Source organism: Anopheles coluzzii, chromosome 3 (assembly GCF_943734685.1).
Source record: "Anopheles coluzzii chromosome 3, AcolN3, whole genome shotgun sequence".
Taxonomy (NCBI): domain Eukaryota; kingdom Metazoa; phylum Arthropoda; class Insecta; order Diptera; family Culicidae; genus Anopheles; species Anopheles coluzzii.
The window spans coordinates 62,303,994-62,323,151 of record NC_064671.1 but is presented as its reverse complement, the minus strand read 5'-3'; the positions used below and the strand labels follow the sequence as shown (position 1 = coordinate 62,323,151).

General features: G+C 38.0%; 1 protein-coding gene across 17 annotated transcripts in view; it reads left to right on the top strand.

Moving 5' to 3' along the window:
* Positions 1 to 15,981, top strand: part of LOC120954918 (plasma membrane calcium-transporting ATPase 1) — a 65,803-nt gene extending 49,822 nt beyond the window's left edge. For 16 of the 17 annotated variants that reach the window (XM_040375250.2, XM_040375242.2, XM_040375245.2 and 13 more), the window contains one exon: positions 6,422 to 15,981. In XM_040375250.2, the coding sequence (XP_040231184.2) occupies positions 6,422 to 6,459 (38 nt within the window). In that variant the 3' untranslated portion in view covers positions 6,460 to 15,981. Of the gene's footprint in view, positions 1 to 2,388; positions 6,322 to 6,421 lie in introns of those variants that run through there. The other variant, XM_040375264.2, reaches the window with a different exon arrangement.
* Positions 15,982 to 19,158: the final 3,177 nt, after the last annotated feature.

Here is a 19,158-nt window from a genome sequence, read left to right as displayed (position 1 = left end):
TGCCAGCTCACTCCAAATTCGGCCCTGGTGTTTAACATGTGTGTGTGTATGCGCCTGTGGGTGGATTCTGTTCTCCATGGTTTTGTTCCTATTGCTGTGGTATGCTCATTTCCCAGTACTTTGTTTTACATTCCGTTGTTCTCATGTTACCTGCGTCCTGTTGGGTTGGCGGTTGTTTTAACGATTATATTAATTTCATGTTTTTTCTCTCTCTTTTCTTTCCCGTTGAATGATATGTTTCTTTCACTTTGCTAGTTGTCGCCCTTAACAGTAAGGAATTGCGATAAGTGGTTATCTTTATTCTTGGAGTTGTCCCCGTTTTCTTTCCTTACCTCATATGTTGATGTCTCCAATTTGTATAAATGTTCTACCTTTCTTACTTACTATTTTGTTTTCTTTTGATTTTATTTATTATGTATGTGTTTTTATTTAACTTAACTTTTTTTTTCGTCTTTTTTTCAGCTAGCCTAAGCTACAAGTAGTGCCAAAATAATGTATCTTTTTCTTTAATATGTTTTGTGTATTTTTGTGTTGTTGTATTAATATTTGTAAAGTTTTTTATTTTTAGAAACTGGAAACAGACTCACCTCACTCACAACAACAACTACTACTACTACTAACCGCAGACAGCTGCCACAAATCCTCAACTACACTTATAGGCTGAGCTGAAGTCTTACAAGAAAATAATGCAGAAGAAGAAAAGAACTATCAAGTATTATACAAAAGATATCTAACGAGAAAAATGGAAGAAAAACTAGGAAATAACAAGTACATAACAGGCAACAGTAGCTATTGAAAGAACCAAAGAAGTAAAATACAGAACAAGTTAAACACGCACACACTCGTGCACACACACACACACCAGTACAACACATTTCAACACACAACAGCACACAAGGAACGAAGAACGAGTGAGTGGATGGGTGATGGTGCGCTGGTCGGTGATTTTGGTGACAGGAAACGGAAATTAGTGAATGAGAAGAACAAAAACAAAAACTCCCATATGCTGTAGCGAAAATGACGAACAATTAGGCAAAAAAACAAAAACAAAAACAAAAAAACGCATCGTACCAATCCTGATAGCGGCTGATAGGGATGAACTGCTGCTGTGTACAGTGTTAACACGTTCGCTCGTTTGTATGTTTATGTTTTTTTACGTTTCTGTTTCATCTCTTGTATGTGTTCTGTCTGCATGTGTGCGCACACTGACGAGAATGCCATGGATGCGTGTGTGTGTGTGTGTGTGTGTGTGTGAATAACCGGAAGTTAATTAAGTATCACGTTAACAAAAAAAAAAAAAAACAAAAGGATAAGCAACATACGCACAACGTGTGTATATGTGGTCAAATGTTACATAGTAATTTCCTTTTAAATCGTGGCGATGCATTAAGGGTTGTTGGGTCGTAATGTGCTTTAAAGATGATGTTCAATGGAATGTATGTGTGTGGTGGTGTATTGTTGAAGGCACTGTCTTTGCCCACTATTACTCCTTGTACTGTGATTATAGCCTTTAAAAAGGATTTAACCCGTTTCCACCGGTGGTGGTGGCATGCCTCTCTCGTTTGAGCCTCTCGATTGTGGGTGAATGTATTATACAAACATGTTTTAAGTTTGTTCCTGTTTTTCGTTCGCTACATTCATTAGCGTACACGTACGTAGAGATCACCGACTCGTTTTTATTGTTTAACAAACTCATTTCATTGGTGCAATGTTAGTTTCTGTAGTAGGATCCGACTCCTATCATAGTTCCACATAGCAAGTCATAGACATTTTGCATAGCGTTCTTTTCATGTTTTTTTGTTGTTGTGTAAGTCAAACCACACACACTCCCTCCGAACACTGAAACACGTTTCCAAATCACTGTAGTCGTAGAACCCACAAGATCATCCCACACCATCCCACACTAGTAGTGTGAGTTTCTTGTTGTGTACGTAAACTGTAATCAGAAAAAAACCCATCAAACTATTGTTTAAATTCGAAATGTTTGTGAAATGTCTATACGTATCTACACGTGTGGTTGTGCACCCTTTCTCCGGCCCGGTGGATGATGAATGCTCGGATGAATCAGTATGCAAGCGTGTGGTGTGTACCAAACATCACGTGCAATTTGTTTAGTTTTGTGTCCACCTGTTGTCTCACGCCCCACCCAGTGTACATTCCGCTTGTGCCCTATTCATCTAGCGCCCCTAGTGTGCCTGTGCCGCCTGTTGTATGTTTATTGCCTAGTTCATCAGTAGTCGCGGATATGCAGTAGAGCCTGTTGAGCCGCTTGTTCTCCTGTTTGCGCAAGGATGATGATGATGATGACGATGATGGTTCGGTGTTTCGGGTATCCCACAATTAAAACTTCCATATCGACCGTATGTGTGTGTGTGTGTGCTCTCTTAGATATGCATTTGCAGTAACTCGCCGTCTGGCTGACCAAATCCCAAGTTCCTGGCAATCTGAAGAACCCACAAAAGAGCAGCTGCTACCACACTCACACATGCGAAGTGTGCTCTTTATCTCTTCTGAACTCTCTTGGACTAGGGGAACAAGCTGCACAAGTGTCCGCGGTGGAACACAACCCTTCATCCCGAGCCGAGGAAAACATCGTCCGAAATGCCTGCCTGCCTGTGCCTGTTTTTAACCTCTTCTGTTGCGTGCTGCTCTCTCTCTAATGGCCGAACCGTGCGATGCTTGGTGCAAGATACGCAACTCTAGCTCTCTCTCTGCCGTTCTGTTGTAGTGCGCCTCTGTTTTGCAGTGATAGTGACTAAACCTTGTAATAGAACCAAAACGAAACGAAAGAAGAAAAAGTAATACTACATCTTAGAGTAGCGTGTAGTAGCTGTGTTACTACTGATCATTACTGAAAATACTTCCGTTATCGTTGGTACTGCTCTTCTTCGCTCTATTCCATACTACACTAACCACCACTGCACACTGCGCAAAGGGTGGCGCAATTAGAGGAGAGGTGCGCATCTCTTCTACAAAGATGTAATATCCAGCTAGCTATTATAGCTATGAATAGTTTATTAGACGTAGAACCCGTTCTGTTTAGTTGTAAGATGACACATACACCCACAATTACAAACAAACACGCGCACATAAACACAAACACCTACCCCAAAAGTATAGTATTAGAACACGTCACAACACCAACACACACAGTTCGTGGGTTATGGCGTGAATCAGTAATAATAATATGTCATTAATATTGCTTGTCCATATTTTAGACTCTGTTGTTCGATTTTGTTCCCTACAAAACCGTTTGTTGTTACTAATGCAATTATATCGTTGCCTTACCATTTCTCTTCCGTTTGTTAGTAATGAATGAATGAATGTGTTTGTTTTTTTTTGTTGTTGTTTGCACCCATTAAGTTTGCAACAGTAATCAATGCAGGGAAAAAAGTCCAGCTTTTTCTTTAATTAATGCCTCAATAATAAATGCGCGCGACAGTATTAAAATTAAAATGTACTTACCAATGTACGAACCCGCCTTTACGAAGGAAAGCAGGCCCTTTTTGCTGCAAAACAAGAAAGAAACCAAAAATATGGCTATGCGGGTAATTCTTTTTTTGTCTTCTTTGGAGCCGTTGCTTCATCAATGCGAGATTGGAGCGAGGACCCATTCCTGTGGGGAGTTTTTGGCTGCCTGGGATATAGTTCCATCTCTATCCGTATCGTGGGCATAACGATTCTTGTTACGATTTTTACGTTGTTTGATTCTTCCTCCCAACATGTGCTAATCTTTTACTATTTCTTCATTATCAGTTTCAACTTTCAACACAATCTGAAAGCAGTTCTTACATTACATTACGACACAAACTCAAAGACACACCGACATATGCACACATACACAAATCGTTCAAACAATTTGCAACAAAACATTCTTTCTTTACAACATAAGTGTCTCTACAAAACAACAATTCGATGTACTGTTAGTCAGCATCTACCCTTTCTGTCAGTGTGTCTCTCTTTTCATGTAACGTTGCTCTCTGATGTTTTGTTTTAGTTTTGGTTTTGTTGAAATTTTCTTTTATTTTTATTCTCTCTAAATCTCTCTGTTTTCTCTTTTTTCTCATTACATTGTTAATTGTCTTTTTTCTTCTTTTTTCATTTATCGTTGTCAATGTTTAGTTTCTTTAAGTTATTAGCTCCTTTCTATGTGTACTTTCACACTTTCCCTTACCCCTTGTAGCGTACATGTTTTCGATCTGTCGTTTTCCTTCTACCTTCCTGTACTATTAAGTTTTCTTTCGTTTCCCTCTGTTTATAACTTTTGTCTTATTTCAACCTAAAGATTGTCTCTGTGTTCGTCAAAACTGAACACTTTTTGTTTGTTTCTTTTTCACGTTCTCTGCGTAATCTTCTTGTCTTGTCTTTGACACACATTGCAATACTGAGTTTAGTTCGCTCAATGTAAAGATTTAGCGAATAAACACTTCCGTTATACTTCCATCTTTATCGTATGATTCGATTTGTTCGAATTATGTCTTCATTTCTTACCTAATGTCGAATTGGTTGTTTTGTCAATATGGATTTTGCGAAATGTCGTAACGTTTCTAACATTGAACAACTGTGGACAGTGTGAGTGTCATTTGTTAGCTTTCAGGTTGGTTCCCTTCACCAATACATTACAACGCAACATTGTGTGTAGTGTATTTGTTGTACAAGGCGGAAGAATAATGCACACCACAATGAAAGCAATAAATGAAACAACAGCAAAGCAAAAAAAACTACAAAACAAAGAAACACATACTAAAAAGACGATAAAAATACCCCATTTTATACCCACAACTTGTAACTTGCTAGAAATGAAAAAAAAAATGGAAATCTGTTTCTACTTTATTTAGTTAAACCTGTTATTTCGCTGTTCTTATTTTCTATCCCATTAAACATTCCTTCCAAGTAATATCCCGTACAACGCTTTTCCACCCTTTGATCTCTTCTTTTTTCCCCTTTCTTTTCTGTACTACTTAAAAACATTGCTGCTTGGCCACCTTTGTTTCTTCCAAAACTTTTATACTGATAACACTATTTATCTTTCTCTCTCTCTCTCTTCATCGTTTTTGCTACATCTATCTGTTTTCTACTCGGCTTGGTGTAATCTTCTCATTGGAACGAAATGTTTGATTTGGATGATAAACAATGTGAAATATGGCGTTTAATCGCCAATCGTCTCGATGAAAATAGCACGAATAGTTTTATTTCAGTATAACTAGTGCATTTGAAGAACAGAAAACAGTTTTAAACATTTTTTTACTTTTCGCGAATTCGAGACCTGTGTATTATAAATAATTATTCTCAAATGTTGTATATTATAATTCAATTCGATTGACCACTACTACTAGCATTTGCGTTTGTTTGTGTCCCTTTGTGTAGAACATCCTCAAATTGTAATACATTGCTCTTTTATCAAGCATTTAAAAAAAGCAAAAGTAATGAAACAAAAATTGGAAAACTATTCTCTAAGGAACCATTTTAGGTTTCAATAATACAATGTTGCACCCAAAAGTTTTACCTCTTTGCTATCGACATGGATAACACTGTTTCATCCTATGTACAGCACCGATTTACTACTTACCTTGTATTTTAAAACGAGTTGTTTATGCACAGTAAAATCTTACGAAAATAGCTTTGTTTGATTGTATTTCAACATGATTACTTTAACTATATTACTCCGCAAGATGGAGTTCACACACAAACCGTGTTTGTTTCCCACGTTCCAAATGAGATTGCAAAAAAATCATCCATAACTCACTAATGCACCACACTTTGTTTTGCGATCTTCCTTTATGAATCTTCATAGTGTCTTCCCTCCATTCCTACATGCATTTTCTTCCTTCTTCCTATTTCTTTAATTTTTTCTCTTTTATTTTTTTTTCGTTTGCTTCTTTTATGCTACTCTTTTCCTCTGGTTTTACCATTTTTCTACTTCTATCTCTCCTTTTACTCTTTTTCTCCATCTTCTTCTTCTCTTCTTCTTCTCTCTGTTCTTCGCTGGTTCTATTTTTCAAGCGCACGCTCGAAGGAGATTCGCGGTTGCATGATTGTCCACGATCGTAATACCCCCTCGTAATCTCCTTCCTGTTTGTAATCTTTTCTAATATAAATACACAACAAATATATAAACCTTTCTGCTCTGTACCGCTTTCACAAACTATCCAACCCTATCTCTTCTTCTGCATATACAACTTTCCCAGTCCCTCCTGAGCTAATCTAATCCGTTTTCCCTATGATCCGGTTTGTTCAAACGAAACAAACTAAAATACATGTTCCCCGCTCTTTCGAACATCCTAACCCGAATAACATCCGCTCTCCATCCTCGCCAAGCTCCACTCCCACCCGAAAAGAAAAAAAAAGAATCAAAAATCGTCTGCCTAAATTTTACTGAAATGTCTCTCTCAACTTTCCTTTCTTTTTTAATTTCTTACAGAGAAATTCGCGGTATGGACAAAATCGACAACAGTCTAAAATCAGATTCCTTCCTTTGCTCTTGAATGTATAACATGATGAGATGAGGAGATGAGTTAACCCTGAGACAGAATGAGCTGAGAACAGTAGAAGGGAGTAAACAATTCGAACAAAAACTCACACATAAACACACACACATACACTCAGGGTGTGGGTGAACCGCGTTGTAGAAAGCTTTGTGTGTCACACGGGTGGTGGCGTCGCGCGATCCATTTAAACCGAGATAGATCACGCGCCGATCGTCCTAGGTCGTCGCCGAACATGTTGGCTAGGAGACAGTGAGGAAGCGTTACTAGACACAGAAACACACAGAGAAATACACAAACACACACGGTACCTTAGAGCGCGAGCGCGCATGGCTCTAAATGATGCTTCAGCTGTATAGAAACAATGCACTGGTAGTGGCGGCCGAACTACTGTTGTACAGGTGCAATCCCCACGACCGCTGCCGCAGTCGTATTTAAAAAGAACCAAAAACAAACCATATTAGTAAGGCAGAAGCAGTACACTGCATCAAGGGGATGAGCAGAGGCAGCGGGGCACAGCAACAGCAGCAGCGGCAAGTATCAGCAGTATCAGCAACAGCAGCAGTAACAACAGAAGGCAAAGTTTAATAGTTTTATAATGAAAAACATACACACACAATGATTCCACTGCGAGACCTAGAGCCAGTAGAAAGTGAACGCGCATCTTCTCCATTTCGCGGAACAGGAAACTAGGATAAGGCCATGCGCGCGTGCCGCACTTGCGTTCTTGATTGCTCCGATGATCGATGGTCGTTGTTGTTGGCGCACGCTTCGATATTTGCTCCCTGCGATCGTAACCGCCTCTGCGTGTCACTTTATCGAGCTTTTGCGGCACGACGAACCACGTACGACGGTGTCACAGACGGAGAGCAGTGCGCGTTCCAGTTAAAACAGCCGGCAGTTGCGATAGAAAACAGTGCGTAAGGAAACCAAAAGGTATCCTAACCGATCGTTTTGGTAGCGAAAGTGTTGAGCAATAGCAACTTAAAATGAAGAAGTAAACAAAAAATAGTACGAAAAGAGATAGTTAAATGCACGGATTCGTTTGAAGCAGATGCATTAAATTGTTATCAGCATGAACAAAAAATCACAAACAAACAAAACAAAGCTGAAGAAAATGAAAAAAAGCAGAACATAGCGAACATAACAATTTAATTTAAACGAAACAAAACATGTGCAAAAAACGATGAACACAGAACAATTTATCGAGAGAGTATTATTGTGTACCGTTTGATGTTTTTGTTCGAACACGTGTGTAGGCTAATGGAAAAATTAATTATACAAGAAAGGAAAAAGTTCTATGTTACACATCTTATTATTAATGAAACAAACAAACAAAAAAAAACGTCACGATACGGGGCGCGAACGTCACAGGACAACCACTAAAGCAAGGACGATGGAAAATGTCGAAAGAGTGTATAGAAAAAGAGTGTTGAGGAAGATTTGAATGCTGATGAGAAGAGCGTTGATACGCAAAGAAAGGAACTCTCTGTCAGGTGGTAGAAATAATCAAGGACACAAAAACACGTACACATGTGCACTCTTTCACACGCACATACACAAATACACACACACATACATTGATGAATCAAAAATCGAATCGATTGATAGTTAAGCAAGATTCACTCCTTCCCTCCTCACACACTCTTCCCCCATTTGCTATCTAGGATTAGTACTAGTGCACTACTAACTTATTTTAAATATAAAACCCCCCATCAAATGCGACAGACTAGTTAAGCGGAAAAGAAGAAGAATAAGAATAGAACGGAAAAATCCATTGGGAAACAAAAGAAGCAATCAAAGTTGACTCGTTTTTGGATAGAAAGAGAGAGAGAGGTGAAAATTACGAATTAAATAGTAGGCAAGGAAGCTAAGAGTCCGTTTCGCAACATTCACATACGGGTTTTTGAGAAGCTAGGTACAGTTTTCGGTTCCGGTCCGGCACCAGTGTTTCGGTCGGTGAATGGTGAACGGTTTTCAGTTTTGGCACACCTACCATCTTAATGTGGCCCGAGCAAAGCATTGAAAGCAGAAGAAATGAAGCACTTTCGCGAGCAATCGGCAGACACTGGCGAAGAGGAGAAGCGCGTTGTGTGAGGTCACATTCGGGAACGGATGCGGGTGAGCACAGTGGTACAACCAAGAGCAACGGTAGGAACAACACACCGGAGGGATACCTTTTGATTGGGTAGTAGAAGAGGGACCGTGCAGTAGTAGAGTGTGGAATTGGACCAGACAATTGGATAACAGGACCTTTATCCTTCTGCCACTTTTTCCCCTCTCCTGTGTATATCCGTCGATGAAGAGGGAAGCGATACGGCTGGATAGCAGCAAACGGTTGAAAGTGCAGCGTGGATTGTGGCGTGTTTAGCACGAGAGAGAGAGAGAGATAAGAGAGAAGATCTGTGATAGTTTGTGCGTGGTGCTGCCAGGTGAAATGGTCTGCATGCTGGAATGTCGTGATCAGTTGTGCGCGTTGAATTGCGGGTGTTTGTCGCTTCCCCGTTTGAAAGTTGGACCATTTTGTTTGCAATGACTTTGTCGTTTCGTCTGTCTGATGGTGGTGGAATCGCACGCTCTCGAGGATTGAGCTAGAAATGACCCCACCATCCCATATGTAATCCCATTTCGGATGTAACTCTGCGCCGATGGTTTAATGTCGTCAAAATATGCTGTTTAGTTAACATTAGACTGTTGTTGCTATCATTCTGCTTTTTCGGACAGCATCGATCAGAGATCAAATCTCAAAAGATTCTGTCGTTTTAGCTATATGAGCGAGTGACGTCATCGGACATTTCATGCCTCTCAGACTTCAGAGTTCGAAGAACTACCTGGAAGAAGAGTTGGTTCATTATGTTCAAACGCCATATTTCGGCCGACTTTGATTGCTTGGGACAGAGTTGCAACAAATGTGGTAACACCTTGAGCGCTACGTGTGTGTTGAAATGTGTGTGTGTGTGTGTGTGTGTGCGCGTGAGAATCATTGTGCGTGCGTGCGTGTGTGTGTGTGTGAGAGAGAGAGAGAGAGAGAGAGAGACGGAGTGTTTGTAAGCGTCGAAAGCATGTTAGTTACAGTTTCTTCGAAACAATCGTTGCCCGTTCTCGGTTTTTGTGTTTCATTAGGATTAGGAGCGAGTGTCTCCGGTTCGTTCTGTTCAGTAGCCAGGAGAGAGGAGTAATAGTGATAAGTATACAGTAGTAGCCTTTTAAGAAAGTAAACCGGCCGCACTCGGTCATACTTTCTGTCGTCCCACCCCCCACGCAGCTTCCCCACGGGAGTGCGCGAGCGCGCGCGGGATGGGAAAGCGGGAATCGGAAGCTCGGGAGGATCGTTCGGAAGCAAACACTACCAGTTACACTTAAAGTGACAAATTTCTATTTCTATAAGTAAGAGATACAGCACTTTACTTAGTGATAGCATAAGTATAAAGTACACAGATACACACACACACAAACATACTATAACAATCTAGTGCAATACACAAGATATCGAGACAGTGGAGTGGATACCAGCTGGAAAAGAAGGCAAAACTCGAAAGAGAAGATAATTAATCATATAAAACAACAGCCACACTACACCCAACCAACCAACCCGTGTACGTACGTTGACGTTTATTACAATTGCACAGAGTTTTGTTTATAAAAATTTGAACGACCGATCGCACGCGATCGCAGCTAGTCCATACAACGCGACCGAAGGAAGCAAAGCGATATACACGTGGCCAGTAAAGTTTATTGTGCATGTGTGCATGTGTTGCAGATCGACTAAAACACCGGCTTCGCACCATGCAGTATGTCGAAATTGTTACCGAAAACCAAAACAAAACAAAACAAAAATGTGTGCGTATTAGAGCGAGCGAACGTGTGTTGAATACCACAAACAACCAAAACGGAGCCAACCAAATGATAAAATAAAATAAAACTAAAATAAAAGTAAAGTTATCCTCCTTCGCAATAAAGGAAACCAAAAACACACCCACGCCCTTAAAAAGTTATCATGTAACATCTTACAACGGCAACAACACCCGAAACTTGAATGGGGGAAACAAACTAAAAAAAAAAATAATGCAAAACCAGAACTTACCGAAAACAAAAAAATAACCAACCAACCAAACAAACAGTGGAAAAGTTGACCGCAACATCGTTTGAATGTAGTTAATTGCAGTAAATAAAGGCATTTTAATGACAACAAGTTTCGATTCTCGATTCTTTAACGCTAGCAAATCGAAAAGGAGGGGCTAATGGTAGTGAACAAGGAGAATTACCGTGTTGCAAGTGAAATATTTCAAGTACTAGATCCGAGATAGTATCTACAATAGTTTAATAACACTCGGTAGTGACCAGTGTGTTGCGCATGACACACAGACGGAGTTGTGCGATGGGTAATACAAGGAGGTAGGAGGAGTCGTAATCATTTGTTTGGGGAAATATGAACATTCGGATGAGCTAATTAAAACCCATGCACACTTACCAAAAACATGCAAAACGAAAGCGTTCTGGTAACAGTGAACAAACGCACTATGGAAGCAAACTAGCACGTACTTGAAATAAAAAATTAAAACAAAGCAAACAAAAAAAATAAGAAAACTTACATGATGTAAGTAAAGAAAGCGTAACACCAAAGTCAAAGAACTTAAACCAACTCGATGATACATCCCTTTCCCATCCGCACCGCGGCATAACGCCATCCTCCGAAGTGAGGTGTCCTGTACGAGCGGACTTTAAGCATCTGTTCTTCTTTCATCCCATTATAAATGGCGTCGCTTACGATATATCAGTAGAGTATTCCGATACTGTAGTTTTCTGGTCTGGATTAATGGGAACAAAGATTTAGTTACTTTGTCATCCACTTTCTTCACTCTCCCTCAAGTGCTGCTCACAATCTATGTGTTCTCCCTTTTGCGCAAATGTACATCTCGCTGTGAAGCAAAGAAACCCCATTGACCTCATTTTGGTTCCGATTCTTCGATGGTCCCCTAAAACAATTTCCCATTTTTGTGACATTGCGTCATAAGTGGCAGCATTGTACAATGTCTTTTTGTTTTTGCTACTTCTTCTTCCAGTATATGGGATATGGCTCTTACGAAATAAGATTGTAATGTAAAATATTCGCACTCGCGGTTAGTCAAGAAAGTATTAAAGGGGCATATTTACTTACATAGTATAGATAAATAAAAAAAAAAAAAACACTCGGGGCTGTAATGCAGAACTCGGGCCTCGGTGTCACTCGTCTCGGTAGAGATAACCAAACGGAGCGGAACTCAGCCAGGGGTTTGGAGAAGCAAGTGGGGGTTGGGAGCGATAAGAAGCAATTAGTGACATTATTAGTAGTAGTCGTACGGTAATACTATTTATTATGACGTTTCTGACGTTTGTTTATTGCGTGTGTGTTCCACAGCAACCTTGGCTTATCTCTCCCCCCTCCCAGCCACACTGTACTCTTTCGATCGGTAGAGGGGAGAAAAGCATTGTTTACTTAGGAATCGTTAGCACATTGGTGCGTTACTGTTCGTTACCCGTTTTGGATGCGTTACGTTGGTTAAGTTATGTTTAAGGGAAGCGGTGTTCACGCCCTCTTACTATTTAGACGATTGTGTTTCGCGCATGTATTGTTAGAGTTTTGTTCAGTAGAAGTGAAAATAACAACAGCAAACATACACACATTCTACCCGGTATGCGTACTCAATAAATGGTATGCGGTGTGTCGATAAAGTGGACACTACTGTACGTTTACCACTCACCACATCCAGCCACATCCAGCGCGCATAAATGCGTTTTCAGTTGTAACACTTCATAACAGTTATAACATTAAACTCTAGAGTATCTAGATGTGGAGCAATGGTGCGTACGAGGCGTAATTCGAGATAAACGATAAAAAGGGCTAAAACAAAAATGATATCTACGAATGTAGAAATAACAAACAAGTGGAGGTGCAAACCATACCAGAGGAAGATTTTATCGAGGCGAAAAAGCAACTGAAAAAAAAACAATAACCATAAGCCAGCGTACCAAATACAACCGCAAGCAATGAAACAGTACGTTGTAATTGCACTACTTGATATGTAGATGTTCCTCTCAGTTTGCCTTTTCATTGAGCTAGGACAATGACTTATAAACACTTTATCCGAGCGACACTACCATAATATGTGTACAATTGGTGCGTTACTCAGATGTTTACAAACCGTTTGGTTCAAAATCATGGCGAGTGAATGCGTTTCTACGGGGAATTATATTCCCAGATATTCCCTTCCCTATGTTAGACACTTTCATTTACCGCTGGTTTTCTAGAGGCACGGTGACATTTATTGTGATTTTGTAATGATTTCGAGGAAGTTTCTTAACTGTATTCGACCGATTAGGACTACTATGCTGAGTTTAATCATGCGCCTCTATTGTAATATCTCATCCGCTGTTGTAGTAATGCTTTTGTTTCATAAAACCATGCAAATTAATCCTTGTTGTCACCACGGAGTTCGAGGTAACATGACTTAATGTCAATGAGGATTGCCAACTGTGTTAGTTACCGTTGCAGATATGTAGATTGAGAATATTAGTATTTGATTTAATGTTGGTTAATGTCAGATTTTATTAGACATTTTATACATTACGAGGAACTTAATGCTCCTGTAAACTTTTGGCGCTCACCGTGCCTTTACCATGCGCTATATTGACGACTGCCGACAGTGTCGTTTTCAGATAATTTCTTATAATTGTTTACGTTGTAAAATCTTCCAGAGGACCGATTTTTTAACAACCAATAGTGATCGCTACCCTACTCCACCATCGCCTTTTTCTTCCTTCCCCACCTTCTGGGTTCGATAGTCCCCGAGCTGTCTGCTTCCCGGTATAAATGAGGAAGTCCTCCACCCCCCCGTGGCAGAAAATTCGTACTGTCGATATATAGTTAAAAGTTAAAAAAAAAAAAACAAAATCAAGCTTTAACGAGTAGAGAACACTAAATAACCCAGCTCTCCTCTCGACACTCTCGAACTGTAAATCTCTCTTGTACGTTAGTGTATGTGTGTATATCCTCCCTAGCCGGTCAGTCGTGCCAGTCCCTATCTCCCCGCCGGAGTGTCCTCGAACACTTCAGTACCCCCGATTCTTCCTCCAAAATTTGTTCACTTTCTTGTCGTGTCTTATGTTAGAATTAAAAAAAAGAGAGAAAAATGTTAATAAGATGTTTTCCTTCCACTAGCTTTTGGGATGCGGTACAGAGGACGTGTGTGTGTGTATGTGTGCTCCCATTTAGCTACTGGTCACTAAAAGCCTTCGAAACTAAAACAATCCCTTGGTGCTGGTGCACAACAAAAAAGAGTGGAAAACAGTAATAAGAACAGGGCGGTACACAGGCTGGCAATACAGAAGTTGTTTCAAACCGCAGAAATAACATCGCAAAGTAAGAGGCACACATGTGTTAAACCGCACGTGGCGAGAACAAACACATGCAAGAATTTCACATGTTTTCTCTGGTTTAAGTTTGTATCATAGGAATAGAAGAGTAATTAAATAAACAAAACACAGAAGAAAAAACAACCAAATCACATTCAAAACGTATGTATATCTTTAAACAAAACGGATACGATATTAAGTTAGGGTTTAGCAAGGGAAACATGACATAACACTCACTCACACCTGGACACATTGACACACAAAAACCTTGTTACAAAATAAAGCTATGAATGATAAAAAAAAAAAAACAGAAACACACACGCCTGTTTGTGTGTCAGTGTAAGTGTTTGTATTCAAATCCGAGTGAAGATATCTACTTAGAATTGAACGTCTTGTTGCAAGGCGCGTTTGTCCGCACATCTAGGAGATGTTGATGTTTTGCTTTCCTTCGTCCTTTCTCTATATAACAGGATCGTTGTGCATGCAAGTGGATATAGGTGGTATATCTTCGAATGGATTTTACACACAAACATATACACAAACACATGTACTTACAAAAAAAAACAGACATTATACACCTTCTTAAAATAAACACCTCTACTTAAGACCATCCCTTGAGAGCTTGTTTGTTTTAGCGTGTGTGAGGAAGTGTGGTGAAACATTTAATAAACGCCAAAGTGTTGCTCGAACTTTACCAAAGCGCAAGCGATAGTAATGCAAAGAATGAGTCTTATTAGTGTATTAGTAACACAGCAACGCGGGAACAGTCATATGCAATTTAGCCTGCGTTTCGGATAAGGGCTAAAAAACATAATAAGACACAACACTTAACGGTAAACAGTGCATACACTTACATATTACACAAAAAAACCCAGGGAATGTAAGATAGAGCTCCCCCCCCCTTCCCCCCTTTAAAAACAGGAAAGAATGAAAAAGAGATTGTAACCCACCCTATATGAAAAACAATTTTTAAACGGAATACGTTTTACCTCTTGTTCTGTTGAGCGAAAAGTGCGCTGCAACAATGTAGAAAAGGTAACAAGATAATAACAAGAAAGCATATATTTGAATGTTCTTGTTTCTTGAAGTACTATCATATTCTATCTTTATCTTTCCTCTTTTTTGCATTTCATTATCAAATTAGAAGTGTTTATTTATTCAGCGTGTTAGTTTGAGCCTTCTCGTAACCTTTTTGGAGCGTTTTTGAGAGAGAAAAAAAACACTCATCACAAAATTTAACAGCGTAGGAATTCCTTTCAACATTTAACAAACTAAATCAAACTTCACACGAAGGAACCAAAACTATAAATGAAAAAATGAGACAAAAAAAAAACAAAAATAAATTTAAGAACAACGCTCGAAGAGTTAGAAGAGAACAAAGATAGTAAGAATGGTTATATCTAGTCTAAACTAATAGTAGTTCATAAAGGAATACACACAAACACACAATATAAGATACGATTTAATTCATCCACAAAAAAAAGTTAGCGAAATTTAAACACAAAAGTTAATAAAGCAAATAGAAGTGACAGTGAAAAAAGTTCTAAAAAGCACTAACAACACGTGCAAAACCAAGCGATACAGAGGACGATGATAATAAAGAGAGGAAAAATCTTTTAAAAATAACCATACCAACTCAATGATGCGACATTAGGCATCTGGGCTTGGTTAAAATGACAGTTTACGGATTGCAGTTCACCCAGCACTATTACCGAGTACCAAGGGGTGTAGTATTATCGACACTCGGACATTGCAACTGGATGGCTTCGAGACGATGTACATTCAACCGGCAACAACATGCGATCTCCTCTCACATTCGCCATTTGCATTCGCGGTTTTAGTACGTTAGGGCGATGATTGCGTACTATGTATCATTGCACACAAGACGAATTAAATAACTTCTACCCATACTGAGTAATAAGTAATACAAGTAAAGTTTAAACGGAACACCGCACATAAACACCTCATTAACACGGACGAAAGCAGAATAGAAACATCTGCAAAAGAAGGTAAATGTGAAATGGGAAAACTTACGTGCGCAATAACAACAAATCGTTTCGTTCTTCAAACAACTCGAACAAAATAAAAATGATATGAAAACTTATTGATTTTACTGTACATTGTTATTGATGATTACAAATAAAGTCATAGATATATAACATTAAAGAGGGGGAACGAGAAAGAACGGAATGCTAAAGAAGCATACCAAACAACAACAGCAAAATGGAGTTAAACAAATGAAAGGAATACATAAAAAATATTAAAAAAAAACAATAAAATTCATTGAAAAAATACATCCCAAAAATGTTGAATCATTTAAGGTATGTTTTATTAGTGTTGTTCTACCTCCGGGTAATTTAATCTTGTTGAAAGTGATATCACAAAATAGTAGCAGAGTAGATACAGTGGCTAATTAAATTCACTATGTTCGCAGTTTTCTTGTAAATACTGTGGACCAGTTCTACAGTTCTCCAGTGGACCAATACCAGTTCTCAAAATAGACTTAAAACTTTGATCTCATTCTATAGTCAATCTTTCTGAGCATGCTTTTAAAAAAAAGGCACTTTATAAAACTTTTTTTGTCTAATTCTGGCCAAAATAATCAAAAACACCATAATTGGAAGTTAAACAAATTCTATTGTTAATGATTGAATTTGTCAACTTTGAGGTTAAAAATTGAACGACCAAAAGATTATTTTTATTTTTATTAAGGTTGACCAAAAAGATTAGATTATTTATTCGTGTTGTATAGTTAAAAAGATTCAAGAAATCGATTAACCGTGCATCTCTTTTAGTTAGTTGACAATATTTTGTTGTTCCATTTGAAGCCTGCTGGTCCTTTCGACTGCCGTTCGAACACCGTGATCAGTCTGTTTGCCAGAACGAGTATGATTTCATTATTGATTCCAGAACCAGTGTGGGTCCAGTATCGGTTCCTAGACTGTTATAGATTCGGTAACAGGTACAAGACCGGCATGAGATTATGATCAGTTCCTGAACCAAAATGGCTTATATATTTGTTTTCTGGACCGCTATGGGTTTGGTTTTGGTGTTAGATTTTTTAATGGGTCTAATGTATCATTAATATTATCTACAGCTGTAAATTTTCTTGAATCATTTTCTAAATTTGATGGTATTTGATGGAATCCAGACATGAGATCAAGGGTGTTAATATATAATTGTTATTTTATTGTAACATTAGATGCTTAACCTAACTAAAACCTAATTTAACCTAACTAAACTATTAGTAATTTGAAAAATCTCCTTAACGTGTCTTTACTGTTCGGCGTATCAAGTGAGAGTGATCTACGTTTCCGCTCCATCAGCGCTACCACTATAGCGCAATGGTATTGTAACGCCTATACCAGCAGTAACGCTATAGGGTGGCTAAAGGCTTTTATATCACATAATTATATTTTGCTCTCCATAGCTGATTGAATACTGAATCTATTCTTGGCAATGACAATTTATCTGGTATAACCAGTTTGTTCAGCTGCCTGAAAACTACTACACGTCTCCATTTTTGTTATCATCCGTTGATTTCTTTGGAACCAGTAAAATAGGTGAGTTATTTGGGAAGACTGAGTATTTAATTATTTAATTCTTAACCATTTTGCCTACTTTGTATTTCATCAGCCTGCGAGTGTATTTGTTTAAATGTTGGTATATACGTAGGAATATTATCGTTCAATTCATTTTTTTCACTGTAAACGTTATTAGCAGTAATTGGATCATGCTCTATGCAAAATATATCGTTATATTCTGTTACAATTTTCTTCACAGTATAAATTTCTGAAGTGGGAATTTTATCTCAATAAATTATAAAATACTCAAATACTTTAAATACTTTTTCACCATCTTCTTCGATGCTATGCTGATTTTTTTCTCCCTGACACGTAAATGTAATCATTTCTAAATGATAATTTATTGAAAATTTGTATAGTTTGTAAAAGTCTGTGCCTAATATACCATCTGCTTCTATATTGAATTCATATGGAAGTAATACAAAATCGTGTTCCAATTCTAGATTCTTGAAGTTTATAGTGGATGTTGTACTTCCTTTTGAATAAATTGGTGTATTAGATATCCCTTCAGTTAATGATATTGTATCAGAACGTATTGGGTCATGCTTTTTTCTAAAATGCTTGCTTTGCATAAATGTATTGATGTTCCTGTATCAGCTAGTAATATTAATGATTTATTTGCTATGTTCAATCTTAATTTATTATTATTATTATTATTATTATTATTATTATTATTATTATTATTATTATTATTATTATTATTATTATTATTAATATTATTATTATTATTATATTATTATTATATTATTATATTATTATTTTACGCTCTAGATTGCTTTCTCCCCTGTTTCTATTCGTTGCTAAAGTGAATTTTTTTCTTCTTTCTCGATTGTTGCTTATCTTTCTCTCTTCACGTTGAATTTGGCGAACTGTACTTAAAATTATCCATGTGACCATATTCAGGAAACTATAAGTGTAAAGTTGTAAACGGTTCAATGTCTGGTAATATGTGTAAATAGTAGGGTGCGTCTGATTAACGAAATATCAAACGCAATTAGAGAAAAAATAGAAAAACCTTTTAATGGACTAATAAAGTAAGTTAAAAACGTGAGGTTTGTTTCATTACTTACATTTACATACCATTATAATTAAAATTGAATGAAAGGAGCAATCAAATTAACCTCACGTCTTTCAGACATTCAGCCGTACCGGTGAACTCGTTCGTACCCGGGAACGTTCGCCGCGACGCTCATTTTCACTCATTTCATAGACCTCATAGATCAAAATTAGATCAATTAGATGGATCAAAATTCATAGATACAAATTTTGAAAACCGTGTAGGTTTTTTATTGCCTAACCCACTGGTTTTTCGACAATAGAGTTCACCAGTACCGCCGATTGTTTAGTGCACTAAAAATCGTGTTTTTGAACTATTTTATTTTTTTCCAAAGCTTTATTTCAATATTTCGATTTTGACACATATAGTTACTAACTTATACTTTTTTTAGTTACGTATATAACAGACACTCCTTTTTCGTATTGCTTTTGTTTACTTTTATGATATATTTAGAGAACACTTTTCCTAGCTTGAAACCCCGTTTGATTATATTCTAAAGTTGCAATACCTTAATGGAATATTGTTGCTGCTGATGATGATTTTACGTTACATCTATACCAGTGCTTGCTGTTTAATCTGTGTTTGGTAGGAGAAGTCAGGGTTGGCTCAACATCGATATTTGATGAGCAGTTCTAAGATG